Below are 19,132 nucleotides of genomic sequence, written 5' to 3'. Positions count from 1 at the left end.
GTCTGTGTCAAATTTCTAAACAGAGGAGTATTTTTTATTCAATACTTCCTCACCTAATCATGAGCGATTGAGTCTCTTATGTGTTGTTTTCAATTTATCCTGGCAGCCGGAGGGCGCTCTGTGCACATGCAGTCTATGTACAGATAGACGAAGAAGAACCATGTGCCATAATAGAAGTCCATAATAAAAGCTTCCTGTGATCGCGAAACATACATTTAACGACTAATATACACTCAATCGCGACGATGTATGGTTTGTCTTCAAGCCACTTAGTCTTCAAATGCTCATCCTTGGGCAGATGAAAAAAGTTTGCTTTTGAGTGGCACTTCAGAACACAGTGTCTCGTCGCCATGATGTTTTCTAGTTTTCACTGGCGTCTTGGAGCGCAATAAGTGGGCGTATCGTATTCAAATAACTTGACAAGTTGATGTCATCTAGTCAGAGAAAAAGCTTCGGTCTTCTAACGATTCTTAAAAATGACTCAGAGTCGACTCTTACTTTTGAAAGAAAATAACTATATATACGGTGCACTGTCATATTTCAAACTATACAGGATGTTTTTGTTCACTTAGATCTATGTTACACACTACATGAAAGGTAAATTTCAAAATTCCATGATAGGTGCTCTTTAATACATCTATCTATCTATATATCTCCCTAATTATCTATCTATCTGTCGATATAATTGCATCTATATCTGCTCCACCAGACAGACACATTGACGAGAATATCAGTTTTGTACATTAGCTATTTCGTTCTGTTTACCATATTGTTTATGAAGATGAATTGCATAACATGCCAATATTATTGCAGAACATATTTCATTCTTTTCTTTTTGCAAATATGTGTTCATTTGCATTTCTGTTGTAATTTTCGTTTGATTTTGTTTGTTTTACACTGCAGATCGATCAAACAGGCTGTTAATTGTAAGACTTGCTTTGTGAAGTCTTCATGTTATTTATGAGAGGCAGTATAGCCATTTCTTTTACACAACGGTCTACAGTTTCACACACTTTCACATGTTTCTTCCACCTGCCGACGGTGTCGCCATTTCTCATTTCACCTGTTTTTGTGCGTACGCCTGGGTCAGAGCTTGCGTGAAGGACCGCACATTTTCCAGTCAAGTTTGCTTTTTATAAATACAAATTATTGCGTAGAGAGCGGCGTACGCCGCCTTTTGTGCGTACGCAACGTTTATAAATGAGGCCCCAGGAGACTTGGATATGTTTTTCAGCAGGGATTCTTTATTGAGAACACGTGCTGCCTTTCGGCTGAGGTCGTCAAGTCTTTCTAACGGTACAAAACACTTTCATTTATCTATATTTCAGTGGGAGGGATTATACAGTCGGGGAGGAGACATTCTGAACAATAGAATGCAAATGTTGTATAAGAAAAACATCACCAGTCCTAATTCAATCAGCATAACGGTGCCATTCAAATGCATAGATGATAATCCAATCACTCAGGGGCTCCAAGAGCCATTAAAGACAAATGGTGAGAAATCTCAGTAATCTGGCTCATTTGATTTACAATGAAGAGAACAGGAACTGGCCTGGAAACTTTGCACAACAGACTAATGTGATCATATTTACCTTAAATGCTAAATTCAATGTATGTCTCCTTAGTTTTAAACATATTCTTACATTTTTAATACCACAAGACAAATATCTGATTTATAAATGGAATGTCATGAGGGGGCAGTCTGCTGAGGGAAATGTGGGGGCAAGGTTTGTCATTCTGCATGTAGATTTGTTATAGTATGTTTAATTATTAGGGGCCAAGCCCTGAAGGGGCTGAAGCCCCTATTGTAATTGTTAATATTAAAGGTGAGGTAAGCAATATTTGAAAAAAAGCTGTTTGAAAGTTGGTCGGACTGACACAACAACAAACGTGTAGTCAAACAGCATTAGGGGGCTTATGGCGGTGGAGGAGAGCGAACGAGCAAGAGGGAGATTTGAAGAAAGACTGTTGAAAGAGAGATGCCTGAGAGACATTACAAAAGAGAAAAGCTCATAAGAATATCACTGGTAAAATGAAGGGTTATGATCAGGAAAAGCTTTAGGACCCCCGTTAATATTAGAAAAGCTTCCCAATGCTGGAGAAAGTTAAGTGGGAAGGCCTGAAAACAGACGCAGAGGTTGCTTTAATTCCGTTCCATATGTGGGTAACACTGGTTTTGAGTGTCATTGTTTGTCTGTGCTGTTGCCAACTAACAATGAACCCTTGTTTGTATTTGCTCTTGTGTACTGTACGTTCATTTTTTGTGCTTCCTTTTCGTTGGTTCATCATCATCTAGGGGTGTAACAGTACACAAAACTGACGGTTCGGACAAAAAAACATGCTTCCTCTGTCCAACAAATCTGGCTAACTCTACTACCCACCTGGGTATATGCCACCTCCTAAAGCACCCTGGTGCCTCTGGTGGTGTGTAGTAGTAGTACCCTCAGTAGGAGTAAACATAATAACAGGCCTGAGTCTGTTACAGTGTCTATGATTATTATTGTCTTGTGTAGTATCTCTCGTATGGTATTTTGTTTTTATGCATGTTTAATGATAGAACCTGCAGTTAATGTCATCTCAGCTATACCTTGTTTGATGTTTACGGAGTTGTACTTTGAAGATCTGAATGATTGTGTATGTGTCGATACCTGTGCAACATATTAATACCACAAGAATCTATAGTTGTTCCTTCATCAGCAACCAATCCAGTTACATATGCAAACAATCTGCTTGAGACAAAGGATTGTAAAACTTTCCCTCCGAAAGTATGATTGGCTCACTGACCCCTAGGAGGAGAGGCCATCTTCAGAGGTTAAAAGGCCTTCGCACAGATCTTCTCAGGCCTCAACCACAGCCTGTTATGTCTTCACTCTCCGCCCAGGAGGACTGTTCCAACAGAGTTGGATTAAAATTTTTCTCATTCCAACTCTGAAGGAAATTGCAACTTCGTCGACACTGCACTGAGAAACCATCAGCGCTCTTCCTGCCTCTCCTGGTTGCCGTGCGTGTGTGGGTTATCCTTATCCTAACAGTCCTACACAGAGGGTTAGGATAAGCAGTAAAATCCTCCTAACGAGGTTCTTTGAAAATTTTTTCATAGTTCATGACCACCGCTTCCATAGCTTCATTCCTGTTTTTCGGTTTTATTCTGTCACTTTCCATCTTACCCATGTGTGTATGTGTTTCTGTTAGTTTAGTCGTGTTCATGGTTTAGTTTTTGTGCACAATACATATCTGGTTTTGACTTCCTGCCTGCAAACAAATTGTCTGTTAAATAAGATTTTGTTACACGCTCTAAGCTCTTCTGTGGCCATGAAAGATACCCTTCTATTCTTATTCCATGATTATTCCTCACAAAGTCTCAAAACGATGTAAAGTACATTCACTAAACGATGTGTTTTTTTCGAGTCGATGTGGGTGGGATATGCTCTCATTAACTGTGAGTATTGAGTGTACACAAAAAAGTAGAAATGTAACAGATTTGAATGATTTATAACACTTATATGTTTGACATAAATCAACAGAGTTATTTGAGTCTTTTACACAGATAAGAAAAAAAGGGAGGTCAAGTCGTCTGCGACTTTGAGTTAATCCGTAGGGTTTAATATGGAGTTGGCCCACCCTTTGCAGCTATAACAACTTCAACTCTTTTGGGAAGGCTTTCCACAAGGTTTAGGACTGTGTTTATGGGAATTTTTGACCATTCTTCTACAAGTGCATTTGTGAGGTCAGGCACTGATGTTGGACGAAAGAAGGCCTGACTCGCAGCCTCTGCTCTAATTCATCCCAAAGGTGTTGAGGTCAGGACTCCGTGCAGGCCAGTCAAGTTCCTCCGCACCAAACTCCCTCATCCATTTCTTTATGGACCTTGCTTTGTGCACTGATGCACAGTCATGTTGGAACAGGAAGGGGCCATCCCCAAACTGTTCCCACAAAGTTGAGAGCATGAAATTGTCCAAAATGTCTTGGTATGCTGAAGCATTAAGAGTTCCTAACTGGAACTAAGGGGCCAAGCCCAACCCCTGAAAAACAACCCCTCATGATAATCCCCCCCCTCTCCACCAAACTTAACACTTGGCACTATGCAGTCAGGCAAGTGGCCTATCACTTCGTGGCTAAGTTGCTGTTGTTCCCAATTGCTTCCACTTTGTTATAATACCACTAACACTTGACCAGGGATTATTTATTAGAGAGAAAATTTCACAAATGGACTTATTGCACAGGTGGCCAACCTATCACGGTACCATGCTTGAATTCACTGAGCTTCTGAGAGCGACCCATTCTTCAGGAACACCTGAATTCAATGATTTGGAGGGGTGTCCTTAGGGGTGCGCCATTATATATCGTCTGCAAGCAGTTTTTCTCCAGGTATCAGCATGACAACAAATTTATTGATTTTACAAGTTTACTAAACAAGAAGTTAATATAAAAGGGTTAGTTCACCCAAAAATGTAAATAATGTATTTTATTACTCACCCTCATGCCTTTCCACACCCATAAGACTTCCGTTCATCTTCGGAACACAAATTAAGATATTTTTGTTGAAATCCGAAGGCTCAGTGAGGCCTGCATAAGCATCAATGAAATGTACACTCTCAAGATCCATTAATGTACTAAAAACATATTTAAATCAGTCGATGTGAGTACAGTGGTTCTATTTTTTAATATTATAAAGTGACGAGAATTTTTTTTCGTGCGCCGAAAAAAACTAAATAACGACTTATATAGTGATAACCGATTTCAAAACACTGCTTCATGAATCTTCGGAGCGTTTCGAATCAGCAAGTCGATTCAGCGGTTCGGAGTGCCAAAGTCACATGATTTCAGCAGTTTGGCGGTTTCACACGCGATCCAACTCGCTGATTCGAAATGTTCCAAAGCTTCATTCTTAAATGATCCTTTGACTATGTTCTGGCCAACCCCTGCTTTACATAATGCATCATTATGTTTTTATTACCTTAGAATGAGCCATTTCTATCTACATACACTGCGGGTCCCCTTACAGTGAAATCGCCATTTCCCCCAGTCATGTTTCTACAGTAGCCCTAAACAGACAAACTTCTCTACAGAGCGCTAGTCACTCTCTGCTCTCTGACAATGACATTTTTGTCCTGTGTCGGCCCCCGTAGCTTCTCTATGTGCTTCCAAAGGGAGGGGTGAGCAGTGGGTGATGCCACTGCCACTAACACACACTGCACCTTTTAAACCGTCTGTGTAAAGGATCTAAATGCCACTTCAGATGCAGCTTCTGTTTCCTCTCCATTGCAAAGATTAATTTTGTTGATACTTTATTTGATTGGTAATTAAATCTATTGCGTCTCGTTGTTGTTGTTATTATTATTATTATTATTATTTTTATAAATTTGTATTACATTTATGAAATTTACAAAAAAATGATGCATACAAATAATTAGGTTTAAAAAAATGTATTTATTAGGGATGCCACAATTCTCAATATAATATTGAACCGTTCGGTACAGCATTCACGGTTCAATACGCACTTGTGAATTGCGTTTTTTTTTCGGTTTCGCATTTAATTAATTATTTTTCTACAAATTCTATCATTTGCCTCCATCCCAATATACTGAACAACGCGACATACATTCACATCAAACGTTAGTGGTAGATTTATACTCACGGAACACTATAGTTATATACAATCACCAAAGTTCATTATTTGCATGCGTTTTAAAGCCTTGCTGGTTCATTCGCGTGCGCGGTTTTAAACATGCGCTTTTCAGAGCGCGCGCACTAATACTGTCAAATACACACAAGGTTAACATAAACACAGTCTGTTATGTCTAAAGTGAAAGTAAAATCGCATGTATGTCTGTATATTAGATGCACGCAGGTCTTAAATTGACAACAGGGCAGTAGTGAACAAGCGGTCCTTAAAGGGACAATTCACCTCTAAAATTATGTCATTATTTACTCACTCTAATATTGTTCCAAACCTGTATTAATTTCTCGATGACAGAATTTTCATTTTTGAGTGAAATATCCCTTTAATGTTAATACAACAACAAAAGACAAAGAGAAAATCACTCACTGCTCTTGACTGAAAAACTAATACAGTAGCTAAGAATCAGTGTATATTTTATAGTGAAGTCTATGTAGTGTTTTATTTTTACATTCATTCATTCAATTTCATACTTAAATGCTGCTGAACAGCTCTGAGCTGCCTGTGTAAATCTTTATATATATTTATTTTATATTATATAATACACTAGGAATGTGTACAAGGTTTTTTTTTTAAAAAAGTTTTAAGTTTAAGTAAGGTTTTTCAATTCTTTTAAGTTAAATAAAGAAAGAGTATTGCAATAAAAAAAATTTTTTTTTTCTCTTTAACCTCTTGCTGTTCCTTTCGCTTAAGAATAGAATAACAAAAAATGTATGTGACAAGCCATCAGAACCGAACCGAACCGAAAACCGTGGTTAAAAACCGAGGTATGTATTGAACCGTGGACTAACTGTATTGTTGCATCCCTAGTATTTATAAAGGTAAAAATGCCCATAAAAGGTAAAAATGTATTTAAAGTTTTTGGAAAAGATGATTGTCACTGCTGTGAACTGACCACCACACAGAATATGAAGAATATCAAAAACTTTGAGTCAACTGACCACGGCACTGCCAAGGTACCAGAACAATAACACACAGTAAAATATCTAATTATCGGTATCGAGAAAATCCCAGTAAATATCGATAAATTTTTTTGTCAATATCGCATACCCCTAGGTGTCCCAATACTTTTGGCAATATAGGGTATATCAATGACTGAACATAATTTTTTTTTTATTCATCTTTGTTCAAAAGTAATGATCTTAACGATGCTGCCCCAAAATTGGTTCAGAGTCTGTATCTCAGCAAAGCTTTGATCAATTGAAATTAAACGTGGTAAGTTTTATTGGAACCATGATCTGAGGGTCCATGCCAAATTTGAGAACAGCGCCTATAGCTTTTGAACAGTTTCAGAAAATTGTAACTTTGGCATCTATGGATTCCTTGTGTCATGCTGAATCCAATTATTTTTATATTTTTTGATAAATTGCAAATATCTGTTGAAAGATTTGACATATCGGCACAAAATTAGGTACAGACTATCGACAGCATGCCCTGAAGGTATCTGAGAAGTTTGAAAATAGTGCCACCTAGTGTTCAGAGATATAAGGATTTTTGCAGAAACATCCAAATGTTGTTTTCTGTGTCATCTGTCATTTTCTATCAAATGTGCTTGTCTGCCATATTGAAGTAAATTAAATTTTTTTTTTTTGTATGTGACTACTCCAACAAATTTTGATTAGATGGTCTTTGGACCGAGCCACACAGAAATGACTGAATGGATTTTTGATATTCATTACTGTTCCTGAGAAATATCTCTCCAAAGACTCTGCCTGTGTTTGTTGTCTTATGGTAGTTAGCTTAGCATGGTAATTGGTTAACATGTTAACCAGTTGCCATTTGTTCTAATATGGCTCTTTAGCTATCAGGTTAACCTTAAGTTATGTTAGCATTAAGGTAGCTTACCATGCTAATCTGGTTAACAATCCAAGTAATGCTTTTTTGTATTCATAATCACACTGAAAGCTTCCCATTGCAGCCTGGTGAATGTGCATCAGTGAGTAGCTCAATGTGTTATGCCACAGGCCCCAAACATTTCAAGTCATAGGTTCGAATCCAGTGTGGCACATGCCCAGTAATGTGGCCAGAAATGAGTTCATTTTGAGTTCATCCTACCTGTACACCTGAACCTTCTTTAGCCTATGTACATTATATTTCTGCATTATTTGCTCTTCTGGTTCTGCTCTACTGTTGCTGCCCCTTCAGGGCTAGTCCCCGTATCACTGCTTGAAGCTATATTTATTATTATTAGGGGTTCAAGCACGAAGTGCTGAAACCCTATTGTAATTGTACTGATTTTTATTATTATTATTATTCTCCGCTAAAACGCATCGTGCAGCCCAAACCGTAGAAGCTGGAGCTTTGAAACTTTGTCGGATGGTAGTACAAAAATCGAGGAGAGGTTATCAAATTATGAGCCAGATTGGCCTATAGGTGGCGCTATAGCAATCAATTGCGCGAAACTGCTCATAACTCCTAAACCGTATGTCGTAGACTCAAGTGTCTTATATCATTGGAAAGCTGAATACCTGACGTGAAAAATGTATATCTCCGATTTCATTTCCGCCATTATATATTTTCCGCCATTTTGAATTATGTCAAAAAACTACTTTTGCTAACTAGTCCCTGGATTTTAGCTCGATCGGAACCAAACCAGTGCAGAAATGTTCTCTGGAGTATGAATATCAATAATTATTGAAAAAATGTAGAAATTTCTATTCACTGTTGCTAAGGGGCGGAAAACGAACGTTGTGGGAGGAGCCTATTTTACTAAAATGGTTATAACTCAAGAACAAAATGAGATATCTTTACCAAACTTTGTACACATGTGCACGGGCTGAGTCTTGGGTCAAGATAAAACAATTGCGACGATTGAACACTTGGTGGCGCTATAACACGAAAAAAACATGAAAATGGCTATAACCACCCAACCGCTAGTCCGATTGACTTGAAAATTGGTATGCAGTGTCTTGGTCCAAGGTACCATGTATGTCTATGAGGAGATTGGCGTATCTTAAAAAACATGGCTGCTATTGGCCAATAAAGTTTGAGCACCTCTAAGACAAGGTTAACGGAGGCCGATGGGAATGAAACTCGGTGGGCATGTTTGACTCATGGACTTAGAGGACTGTAAGAATTTTGAAAGAAATCGGCCACTAGTTGGCGCTAACAAGTTTTTTGGCTCTGTAATCACGTGGTGTGGCACACATCAACCAAATATACACATCATATGATAGGGCTCCTCATACTGAACAACTTTTCCTCTAGAAGCATTGCTGTCAATCAAATCGTTCATTAAATATTTGCGATTATGTTTAAAACCTACTTTTGCGAACTAGTCCCTGGATTTTTGCCTGATCGGAACCAAACCAGTATAGGACAATTCTCTGGACTCTCTAGATCAATAATTATCGAAAAAAAGTTGAACTTTTGCCTTTGGATGGCTATAACAGGGTCATTTAGAAGAGGGGCGTAGCAAAATACACTCAAAAGCCTATAAATCCTAAAGGAAAACTCAAAACTTCACGAAAATTGTTATGTATATGTAACATAACATGCTGAAAAATCATGCAAAGTTTCATGGAGATCGGACCATAGGTGGCGCTATAACTGTTAAAAAGCTTTGAAAACCATGTAATCCTATGCTGAAATGCCTGTATTGGCTGTAAATGGTATTTTCCATCTCTGTAATCAGGTGGGGTTATAAACATCCACATAATATGCATAAATTATGATAGATCTCCTCATACTGAACAACTTTGCCTCAAGAACCAATACTGTCAATCAAATCGTTATTTAAACATTCACAATTATGTTAATAACCTACTTTTGCAAACTAGTCATAGATTTTTCAACCTGATCAGAACCAAACCAGTGCAGTACAATTCTCTGGACTCTTTAGAGCAATAATTATTTTTAAAAAAAGTTAAACTTTTGCATCTGAATGGCTATAACAGGGTTATTTCATGATGTGGCCTTGACCAAGTGTCCCCAAATGCCTATATCTATTCAATGAATGCTCAGATATTCTTAAAAACAAGTCAGAACATGTGTACTATGCCTCTAAACCAGCATGAAAAATTTCAGACAGATAGGACAATATTTGCCTCTATAACAGTTAAAAAGCTGAAAATTATGAAAATAATGGTATATTAAGCAATAAGTGGTCGTTTGCTGCCCCCCGCTGTTCATTTTAGTGTACTACACTCTAATATTGATCTACAAGTCATATTCAGCTTAAAATAAATCACTATTTTAACATTTGCAATCACATTTAGTTAAAATGAATCTATTAAGTATTACTATTGACAATTTTCACATTGAGAAATGTGAATCTTGAAGGAGACTGGCAGGAAACATTTTGTTTACTGCAACATCATAAAGTTCAAATGTCTGTATCTACAACAAAATGTGTGTGTGTAGTCCTATGTTTCTGAATACATTTTTAAAAATCTGATTAATAGTTACAAAGAGCTATGTTAAATGATTATAGACCATAGCATTAAAAAAGTGTGTGTGTGTGTGTGTGTGTGTCTGGCCTTGACCAAGTGTCCCAAAATGCCTATATCTATTCAATGAATGCTCAGATATTCTTAAAAACAAGTCAGAACATGTGTACTATGCCTCTAAACAAGCATGAAAAATTTCAGACAGATAGGACAATATTTGCCTCTATAACAGTTAAAAAGCTGAAAATTATGAAAATAATGGTATATTAAGCCAATAAGTGGTCGTTTGCTGCCCCCCGCTGTTCATTTTATTGTACTACACTCTAATATTGATCTATGGTTATAGATACATGGTTAATCATAGTAAATAATACTAGAACGTGGTGCATTTCACAAAAAAATGTGACATGCTCATAGACCATTAAAAGATATTTTCACAATAACATATCTCAAAAATATTGTGTGTGTGTGTGTGTAACCATGCATAATGGAACAACTGGTTTGAAGCCTGTTTCAGAGCCTATTTTACTAAAAGGGCTATAACTCAGGAACGAAATGAGATATCTTCACCAAACTTGGTACACTTGTGTATGGGATGAGTCTTTGGTCAAGGTAAAAAGAATTGTGAGGATTGAACACTTGGTGGCGCTATAACATGAAAAAAACATGAAAAGGGCTATAACCACCCGACTGCCAGTCCGATTGACTTGAAAGTTGGTATGCAGTGTCTTGGTCCAAGGTACCACGCATGTCTATAAAGGAAATTGGCGTAGCTCAAAAAACATGGCCGCCATTGGCCAATGAAATGTGAGCACTTATTAGACAAGGTTAACAGAGGCCGATCGGAACAAAAGTTGGCGAGCATGTTTGACTCAGGGTCCTAGAGGTCTGTAATAATTTTTTAAGAATTTGGCCACTAGTAGGCGCCAATTAGTTTTATGGCTCTGTAATCACGTGATGTTTCACATATTCTCACAATATTGATATAATTTGATAGATCTCCTCATACTGAACAACTTTGTCTCTAGAAACATTGCTGTCAATCAAATCGTTCATTAAATATTTGTGATTATGTTAAAAACCTACTTTTGCAAATAAGTTCCTGTTTTTTTGCCCGATCGGAACCAAACCAGTCTAGGACAATTCTCTGGACTCTCTAGATCAATAATTATCAAAAAAAGTTTAACTTTTGCATTTGGATGGCTATAACAGGGTCATTTCGAAAAGAGGCGTGGCAAAAAACCCTCAAAAGCCTACAAATTCTAAGGGAAAGCTCAAAACTTCACGAAAATTGGTGGCCATGTGTGACATTAGATCCTTAACAAGCATTAAACGTTTTATAGAGATCGGACCATAGGTGGCGCTATAACTGTTAAAAACCTTTTAAAACCATGTTTCCTATGGTGAATTGCCTGTAAATTGAATTTTCCATCTATTATTTCAGCGTTTAAAATCTTGCCAAATAAAACTTAATGTCTTTTGATGCTTGTGTGCTTAAAGGCCTTAAAGGCTTGAACCCCGCTAAATGCTGCTTGCAGCTTTAATTATTATTATTATTATTATTTGTCATCAACACTATCTAATAAATCCTGGCAAGTATTCTTCATGTCCTCTGCCTGTTTTTTTTTTTTTTCTCTCATCATTTTCATATTGCCATCAGTGCCTCCCAGTGTCATTGGACTTGCAGTCAATGATGAAATGTGGCGGATGCTCTCATCTATTTCAGGAAAATGCCATCACACCCAGCAATGGCTTCCTCTTTCCCACCACAGACTGGCTGATTGGAAACCACTCAGATGAGCTTACCCCATGGATCCCTGTAATAGCAGCCAGGCAAGTCATACAATTTAGCACTAGTGTTGAGAAGACACCTGCTCTCCAGTAAATTCATCTAAAATGATTAGATAAGTAATTCTTTCTGTGCTTATTTTCCCAGGTTGTGGTAATGTCAGTAAATAAAGGAGAAATTAAATTAATTAATAGTGAAAGTAACAACTTTTTAGTTACAAAATTACTATTTCAGATAGCTTGAAATAGATTACCATTTCAAATAAATGTTTTCCATCACAGTAGTATAATTATATTATTATTATTTTAAAATCTATTAAATTGGAAGTTATTTTAAATTGCAATCATTTTATTTTTATCAAATAAATGACTTGAGCATAAGAAACTTCTTTATGAAAGAAACTTCTTTCATAAAAAGTACCAACCCCAAACTACTGAGCGATATAGTGTACATTTTATAAAATTATAAAGAGCAAATGTTTTGCTGTTATAGTCTCTCTGATGGTTTCAGTGTGCCATTAATCACTCACAGATGAATTTTTACTTCACATTGCAAGCCGTTTTATTTATTTATTTTTATGATTTACCACATAGGTTTAAAAGACAGTTGTTCAGAAGCAGTCATATTCTAACTATAGTCCATGCCAGTATTGACTCGATTTATAGATTAGTTAATAAATTTGTCTGGTCCTTTTGGATCCTGGCTCAGACACTAGGTGGATAGCTTAAACTGTAGTCATATACTGTCTCTGTAATGTTGTGCAAACTTGCCGTCTTGGTGAACTGAATTTGTCCCAGATGAGACAGGTTTTTGCTGTAGGTGTTTGGCTTTGACAGTGCATCTCGTCTTTCATGCGCAGGAAAGTCTCCTTGTATATTTTTTTACTAGGGCTGCACGATTAATCGGAATCGAACCGCAATTGCGATTTGGCTTATGTGCGATTATGAAAGTGAAAAGGCTGTGATTTTAATGAAATAAATAAATGCCCAGCATGTCAGTGAAGAGCAGCTCTGTGATCAATAAACGCTGCTCCATCTTAAAGCACTGCGAGTTTGAGTCGCTTATAATGTGCGTTTGAAAAAGCAACACGTGTCAAACATCTTCACAAACTAGTAATATGTTGTCCAACAAAATACAACGTTTAATAACACGTTTTCAGTCGAGTGTTTGTGAGCTGATTTGGCTTCTCTTCACAGAATGAGGCAGACGATGCATTATTTTATAGTATTCTATACAGTAATAAAGTCTATGTCAATCAGCACTGCATACTTTATTATGAAAATACCAGAGAAGGCTTGAAGAACTCAAATACACCATATCTTGATACAGTCGTGTTTATTGTCGTCATATTTAATCAAAGCGTTTCTATCTTCTTTTTATTCAGCACTGCTAACTTACACAGCTGGCTTCACATTAGGGATTTCCCATAGGGATTTCCTGAAAACATTACTTTCTGAGGGAAATGTGGAGTTTCTGCTCGAGGGCGCCCTCTGGCTTCCAGTATGAATGAAACTTTTGGGCAAAAAATAAGAAAATAATACTTCTCTCTAAATAAATGTATATGACAATCCATATGTTTTTCTTCAATGTACAGGAGATTTGATCCCCACAGTGGATGCATAAGATGCTCATATTTCATATTAAAGACATAGACTTTAAGAAATTGATATCACAGATAAAAAGCACAGATTTTTATAATAATAATATAATTTTTTACAATAAATCCTTAGACCTTTTCTAATGATTTTTAGTCATAGGCTGTCTGCATATTAACCCGTAACCCAGCAGTTTATTTGTAAAAAGTTTTCTGTAAAATATATATATTATTATTATTATATTGTTATATTTATTCTTAAATACTCTATTTTTGTTATTGTAATAGTAATATTAATGTTATTGTAATAGTAATATTTCTTATTTTGTTAAATATTTTTATTTAGCAATAATAATAATCATAATAATTATTATTATTAGTCATATTAATATATAAAGACAAAATGTTATATACACACTTTTCATTTGTAAAAATAAAATCGCAATCGCAATTTTAACCAGAATAATCGCAAAAAATTATTTTATTTTATTAATTTTTTTTATTACAAATTTGAGCAATTTACACAATTAATACAATTGGTAGTTCAAGCTAAAAAATATCAGAAGCACAACTCAGAATGCAGAATAACATGTAAAGCAATGATATACACTCACCTAGGATTATTAGGAACACCTGTTCAATTTCTCATTAATGCAATTATTTAATCAACCAATCACATGGCAGTTGCTTCAATGCATTTAGGGGTGTGGTCCTGGTCAAGAAAATCTCCTGAACTCCAAACTGAATGTCAGAATGGGAAAGAAAGGTGATTTAAGAAATTGAGCGTGTCATGGTTGTTGGTGCCAGACGGGCCGGTCTGAGTATTTCACAATCTGCTCAGTTACTGGGATTTTCACGCACAACCATTTCTAGGGTTTACAAAGAATGGTGTGAAAAGTGAAAAACATCTAGTATGCGGCAGTCCTGTGGGTGAAAATGCCTTGTTGATGCTAGAGGTCAGAGGAGAATGGGCCGACTGATTCAAGCTGATAGAAGAGCAACTTTGACTGAAATAACCACTCGTTACAACCGAGGTATGCAGCAAAGCATTTGTGAAACCACAACACGCACAACCTTGAGGCGGATGGGCTTCAACAGCAGAAGACCCCACCGGGTACCACTCATCTCCACTACAAATAGGAAAAAGAGGCTACAATTTGCACGAGCTCACCAAAATTGGACAGTTGAAGACTGGAAAAATGTTGCCTGGTCTGATGAGTCTCGATTTCTGTTGAGACATTCAGATGGTAGAGTCAGAATTTGGCGTAAAACAGAATGAGAACATGGATCCATCATGCCTTGTTACCACTGTGCAGGCTGGTGGTGGTGGTGTAATGGTGTGGGGGATGTTTTCTTGGCACACTTTAGGCCCAATTGGGCATCGTTTAAATGCCATGGCCTACCTGAGCATTGTTTCTGACCATGTCCATCCCTTTATGACCACCATGTACCCATCCTCTGATGGCTACTTCCAGCAGGATAAAATGGGCTGTACTAAAATGGGCCCCACTGTCACCAGATCTCAACCCAATAGAGCATCTTTGGGATGTAGTGGAACGGGAGCTTCATGCCCTGGATGTGCATCCCACAAATCTCCATCAAATCTCCATCAACTGCAAGATGCTATCCTATCAATATTGGGCCAACATTTCTAAAGAATGCTTTCAGCACCTTGTTGAATCAATGCCACGTAGAATTAAGGCAGTTCTGAAGGCGAAAGAGGGTCAAACACAGTATTAGTATGGTGTTCCTAATAATCCTTTAGGTGAGTGTACATTTATTATGCATTCTAGTCACCTATAATATCGGAGACAAACTTTTCATTTTACATGTTTGCTGACGGTGATTAACTGCGATTAACTGCGATTAACTTTGATTAACAGTGATTAACTAGGATTGACTTCACCTGAAAACTATGTAGTCTTTAAAATTAGGTCAAATTCAGCTACTCTAGGGCCACATCCACACAAAGCCAGAGTTTTCCCTATCCAATCTTTTTTTCCCCTTTTCTCAAGAAATATCTGCATACACTAGGGGTGTAACGGTACACAAAACTGACGGTTCGGTACCTACCTCGGTTTTGAAGTCACGGTTCGGTACGGTTCGATACAGTAGTTTTAAAAAAAATTTTTTTATTTATTTTTTATTAAACAGTGGTTTACTGAAAAAATTGTCTGTCCTTAAATTAATTAAATTATAACAGAAAGTTTCTTAAAGATAATGCTGTAAACTATATAGGGAGCCCTTACTTGCACATTATTACTATAATATTAAAGGTTAACAACAGAGCCCAAGCTATGAGCCTATATTCAGCTGATATTCATGTTTAGATATAGGATAATCAACACTCAAATAACACATTGTGTGCTTACATGTAAACTTCACATAAGGCAGTTTTTGCATTAACTCCTAAATCTAATTATAAAATTATGTTTTTTCTCCAATTCGTTGTTGAAATATAATCTTAGTGACTATCATTTTCATGACAGATTTATCTAAACATAGCATTAAATAATCAAGACATCACTAACAGGTGAAGTAGAATTAATTTATATATATATATATATATATATGAGGAGCTCTTTTCCAAAACGCTATAAATCCATTTCAATAGTTTTCAGGAAAATAGTTTTTTTTACCTAGACCCACACATTTTGGGAATATTCAATTTATCCTGTTAAAATGTTTTTTTTGGCTCAGTCTGAACATGTTGAACAATGATTATTAAATCAAACAACAATATTGTTGATGATTAATTTAAAGTTAATTAATTTTTTTTTCAAAACGCTATAAATCCATTCATTTTTTTTTTCAAAACGCTACAAATCCATCAATTTTTTTATTTATTTATGGTTTGTCTTTTTTTTTCTTCTTAAAAACAACAACAAGAGAACATGCAACATATAATCAGGGACTCATAAATTAATATAAATTATTGATAATAATGATAACAATATTCAATAAGTTATTTAGTAATACATATTCAATATAAATATAAAACATATAATATACATCTAAATATAAAACGTATAATACACATAAAAATAGTCATTTTTAGTAAAGTGTAAAACCTGTAACAAATAGGACCAACTTGTCCACTACATATGCATGAAAAAAAAAACGAATTATTATATTCAATATTCAACAATGCATTTAATAGTGCATACAGTAAAGTGTCTAACCTGTAAAACAGTAGGACCATTGTCTGCTATACATTTTTTTAAATCACATAGTGTGTGTGTATGAGATGTGCTTTGAGTGTGTGAGTGAGTGAGTGAGTGAGTGTGAGAGTGAGAGTGAATGAATGCGTGTGTGTGTGAATGTGAGTGTGTGTGTGTGTGTATGCGTGTCTGTGTGTGTGTGAGTGAATGCGAGTGTGTGTATACATGCGTGCGAATGCTAGCGTGCTTATGGTCCTGGACTTTCGGACGCTGAGATGAAGTATGGCGTGATCCTGGTCAACCTTGTTTGGTTTTTCATAAAAATAATTTAAATGTATCCTCAGATCGTCCGGAGACAGCCTCTCGGCCTGACAGAAACCTTTGGCAGCAGCTTTGTGTTGATATCCCACTGTTGTTATCAACGCGCTACCTGAGTGAGGAAACTTCTTTTTTTGTTGTTTTTTGTGATTTTCTTTGTCCAGTCGGCGTTTTCTACCCCCGGTGTAGGTCTCACTTGCTCATCAAGGCCATCAAAAGTGTTATCAGAGTTTAAAGCACTCATTTTTATGAATGAATGAACGTAAACAAACAGCTGTTCAGAGTGCCGCCCTGTTGGATTACGTAGTACGCTCGCTCATCGAATTCTGATTCGTCGAGAGGATATATCGTGTTTAGGCTAAAAATAGGTTCGGCGTTTATCGCGCTTTGGAAAGAAACTGCATCTTGCAGTACATTTTAAACAAGGAAATATAGCGATTTGGCATGAAATGTTGATGGAGCAGTGAATAGGTTCAGTACACAGCAAAATGACATGATAAACTCATTTTTTGGAAAAGAGCTCTTCATATATATATATATTGGCTAATATAGTGCATATATTTCGTGAAAGAGTTGATTTCTCTAGTGAATTAAAGGTTTTTCAACATTAATATGTAGGGGTACTCCGATCGATCGGCAACCGATCTCGATCGGTCGATAATCGCTTTGGGATGATTGATCGGCGGTCTCCAAAAAGGCCGATCTCATGAACCGATCACAGCGGACGACACCTAAACCCCGTGCCTGCCGTGAGAGCTAGGGCATGATATGCAGCGACACAGTCTCATTCTCTTTCCAGCGCGGGTAAAATAATTATAATGCTGAAGGTGAGGTACAATTCATATTTCTGTATTAAATAACTTACGCAGTCATTTGAAAACGTTCTGTGGGACGTACGTTCACAAACAGCGCGCGTGAATCACCTCTCTCTCCCTTTCAAAATGCTCAAATGGCTTCACATCAGCGCATCGCATGTGCACTAAATCGAGCTGCACAGTTGACACAGGATTTGCCACTTTGCACAATCGAGGCAGTGTCGCATCGTCACTAAAGTTTATCATTTGCATTTATTTTTAAGTCTTGCCAGTGTTCAAACCGCACTCGCGCGCACGGTCTGGAGAGACACACACAGGCCATCTCACAAAAAGCTTGCGAGTACAAATTGCGCTGAAATGGTCAGATACACACAAATGTATGTACTAAATGACCGTCTTGACGAGTATGCACGTAAACCCCGTCGTGACCTGCGAGTGAACATTTGTGCAACTGTAACCGTATCCTTGTTCCCTCTTAAAGTGACAGCTGTCGAATAAACTGCTGCTGTCTCTGAGTTTCTCTTTGTCTTGTGTTGTTTGATGAACCTTTATGACACTCACTGCTCTTGAATGACTAACTTTTGCAACCTTAAGTGTAAGGATTAATCTAATTTAATTTATTCAGGGAAGACCAATATTAATTTACATTTGATTTCTTATTAAATGTATTTAGTATTTCTTACCTCAATACTAATGTTAGACCTACCTGAAAATTTGTTTTTAAAAACAAAAATGCACTGCATGATCAAATATTTAGGTGAGATAATTATATACATTTATTAAATACATTTATTTGGGAAAGATGGCCTACAGTAGCCTTAAGTTATCTAATTTTCTAAAATAAACACTTGGTGGTTCTTCAAGATCTTGACTCAGTTAATTTAGAGTTAATTTCATTTCTACAAATGGTGCAAACTGCAAGATTATAGATAAAAGATTGCCATTCCCCTGCCATTCTGTGATCGGCAGTGATCGGCAATCGGCAGATCATGATCTTGGTGATCGGTAATCGGTGATCGGCCCCAAAAATGCTGATCGGAGCATCTCTATTAATATGAGTTCCCCTAGCCTGAATATTGTCCCCAAGTGGCTAGAAATTTTGATCGGTGTAAAACCGAGTTCTGGGTGTCTTTCTCTGCCTTTGAGAAAATTACAGGCCAGACTAGCCAATCTTGAAGTCTCCTGTTATGAAGTCATAACAGGAACGGTTACCTCCCTTTCCTCCGCCCAGAGAATTTGGCACACCCATGCGAGCGCCATATTTGTTTGTCCTCGAGAGATCATGGCTTGCGAACGAGTGAATGCTGGCAGTTTCTCAGTGTTTGGATGTATAAATGAAAACATAAGTCTTTTTTCAGTTCCTTCTGATCTGTGATCAGTGATTTCT

General features: G+C 36.9%; 1 protein-coding gene across 2 annotated transcripts in view; it reads left to right on the top strand.

The window, feature by feature from the left end:
* Positions 1-19,132, top strand: part of trmt44 (tRNA methyltransferase 44 homolog) — a 141,896-nt gene that overhangs the window by 44,476 nt on the left and 78,288 nt on the right. For both annotated transcript variants that reach the window (XM_079810958.1, XM_079810959.1), the window contains exon 7: positions 11,795-11,901. In XM_079810958.1, the coding sequence (XP_079667084.1) occupies positions 11,795-11,901 (107 nt within the window). The remainder of the gene's footprint in view (positions 1-11,794; positions 11,902-19,132) is intronic.

This window comes from Gobio gobio (assembly GCF_949357685.1).
Source record: "Gobio gobio genome assembly, chromosome: 2".
NCBI classification, from domain to species: domain Eukaryota; kingdom Metazoa; phylum Chordata; class Actinopteri; order Cypriniformes; family Gobionidae; genus Gobio; species Gobio gobio.
The sequence above is the reverse complement of the archived record's forward strand: the minus strand, read 5'-3'. Positions and strand labels throughout refer to the sequence as shown.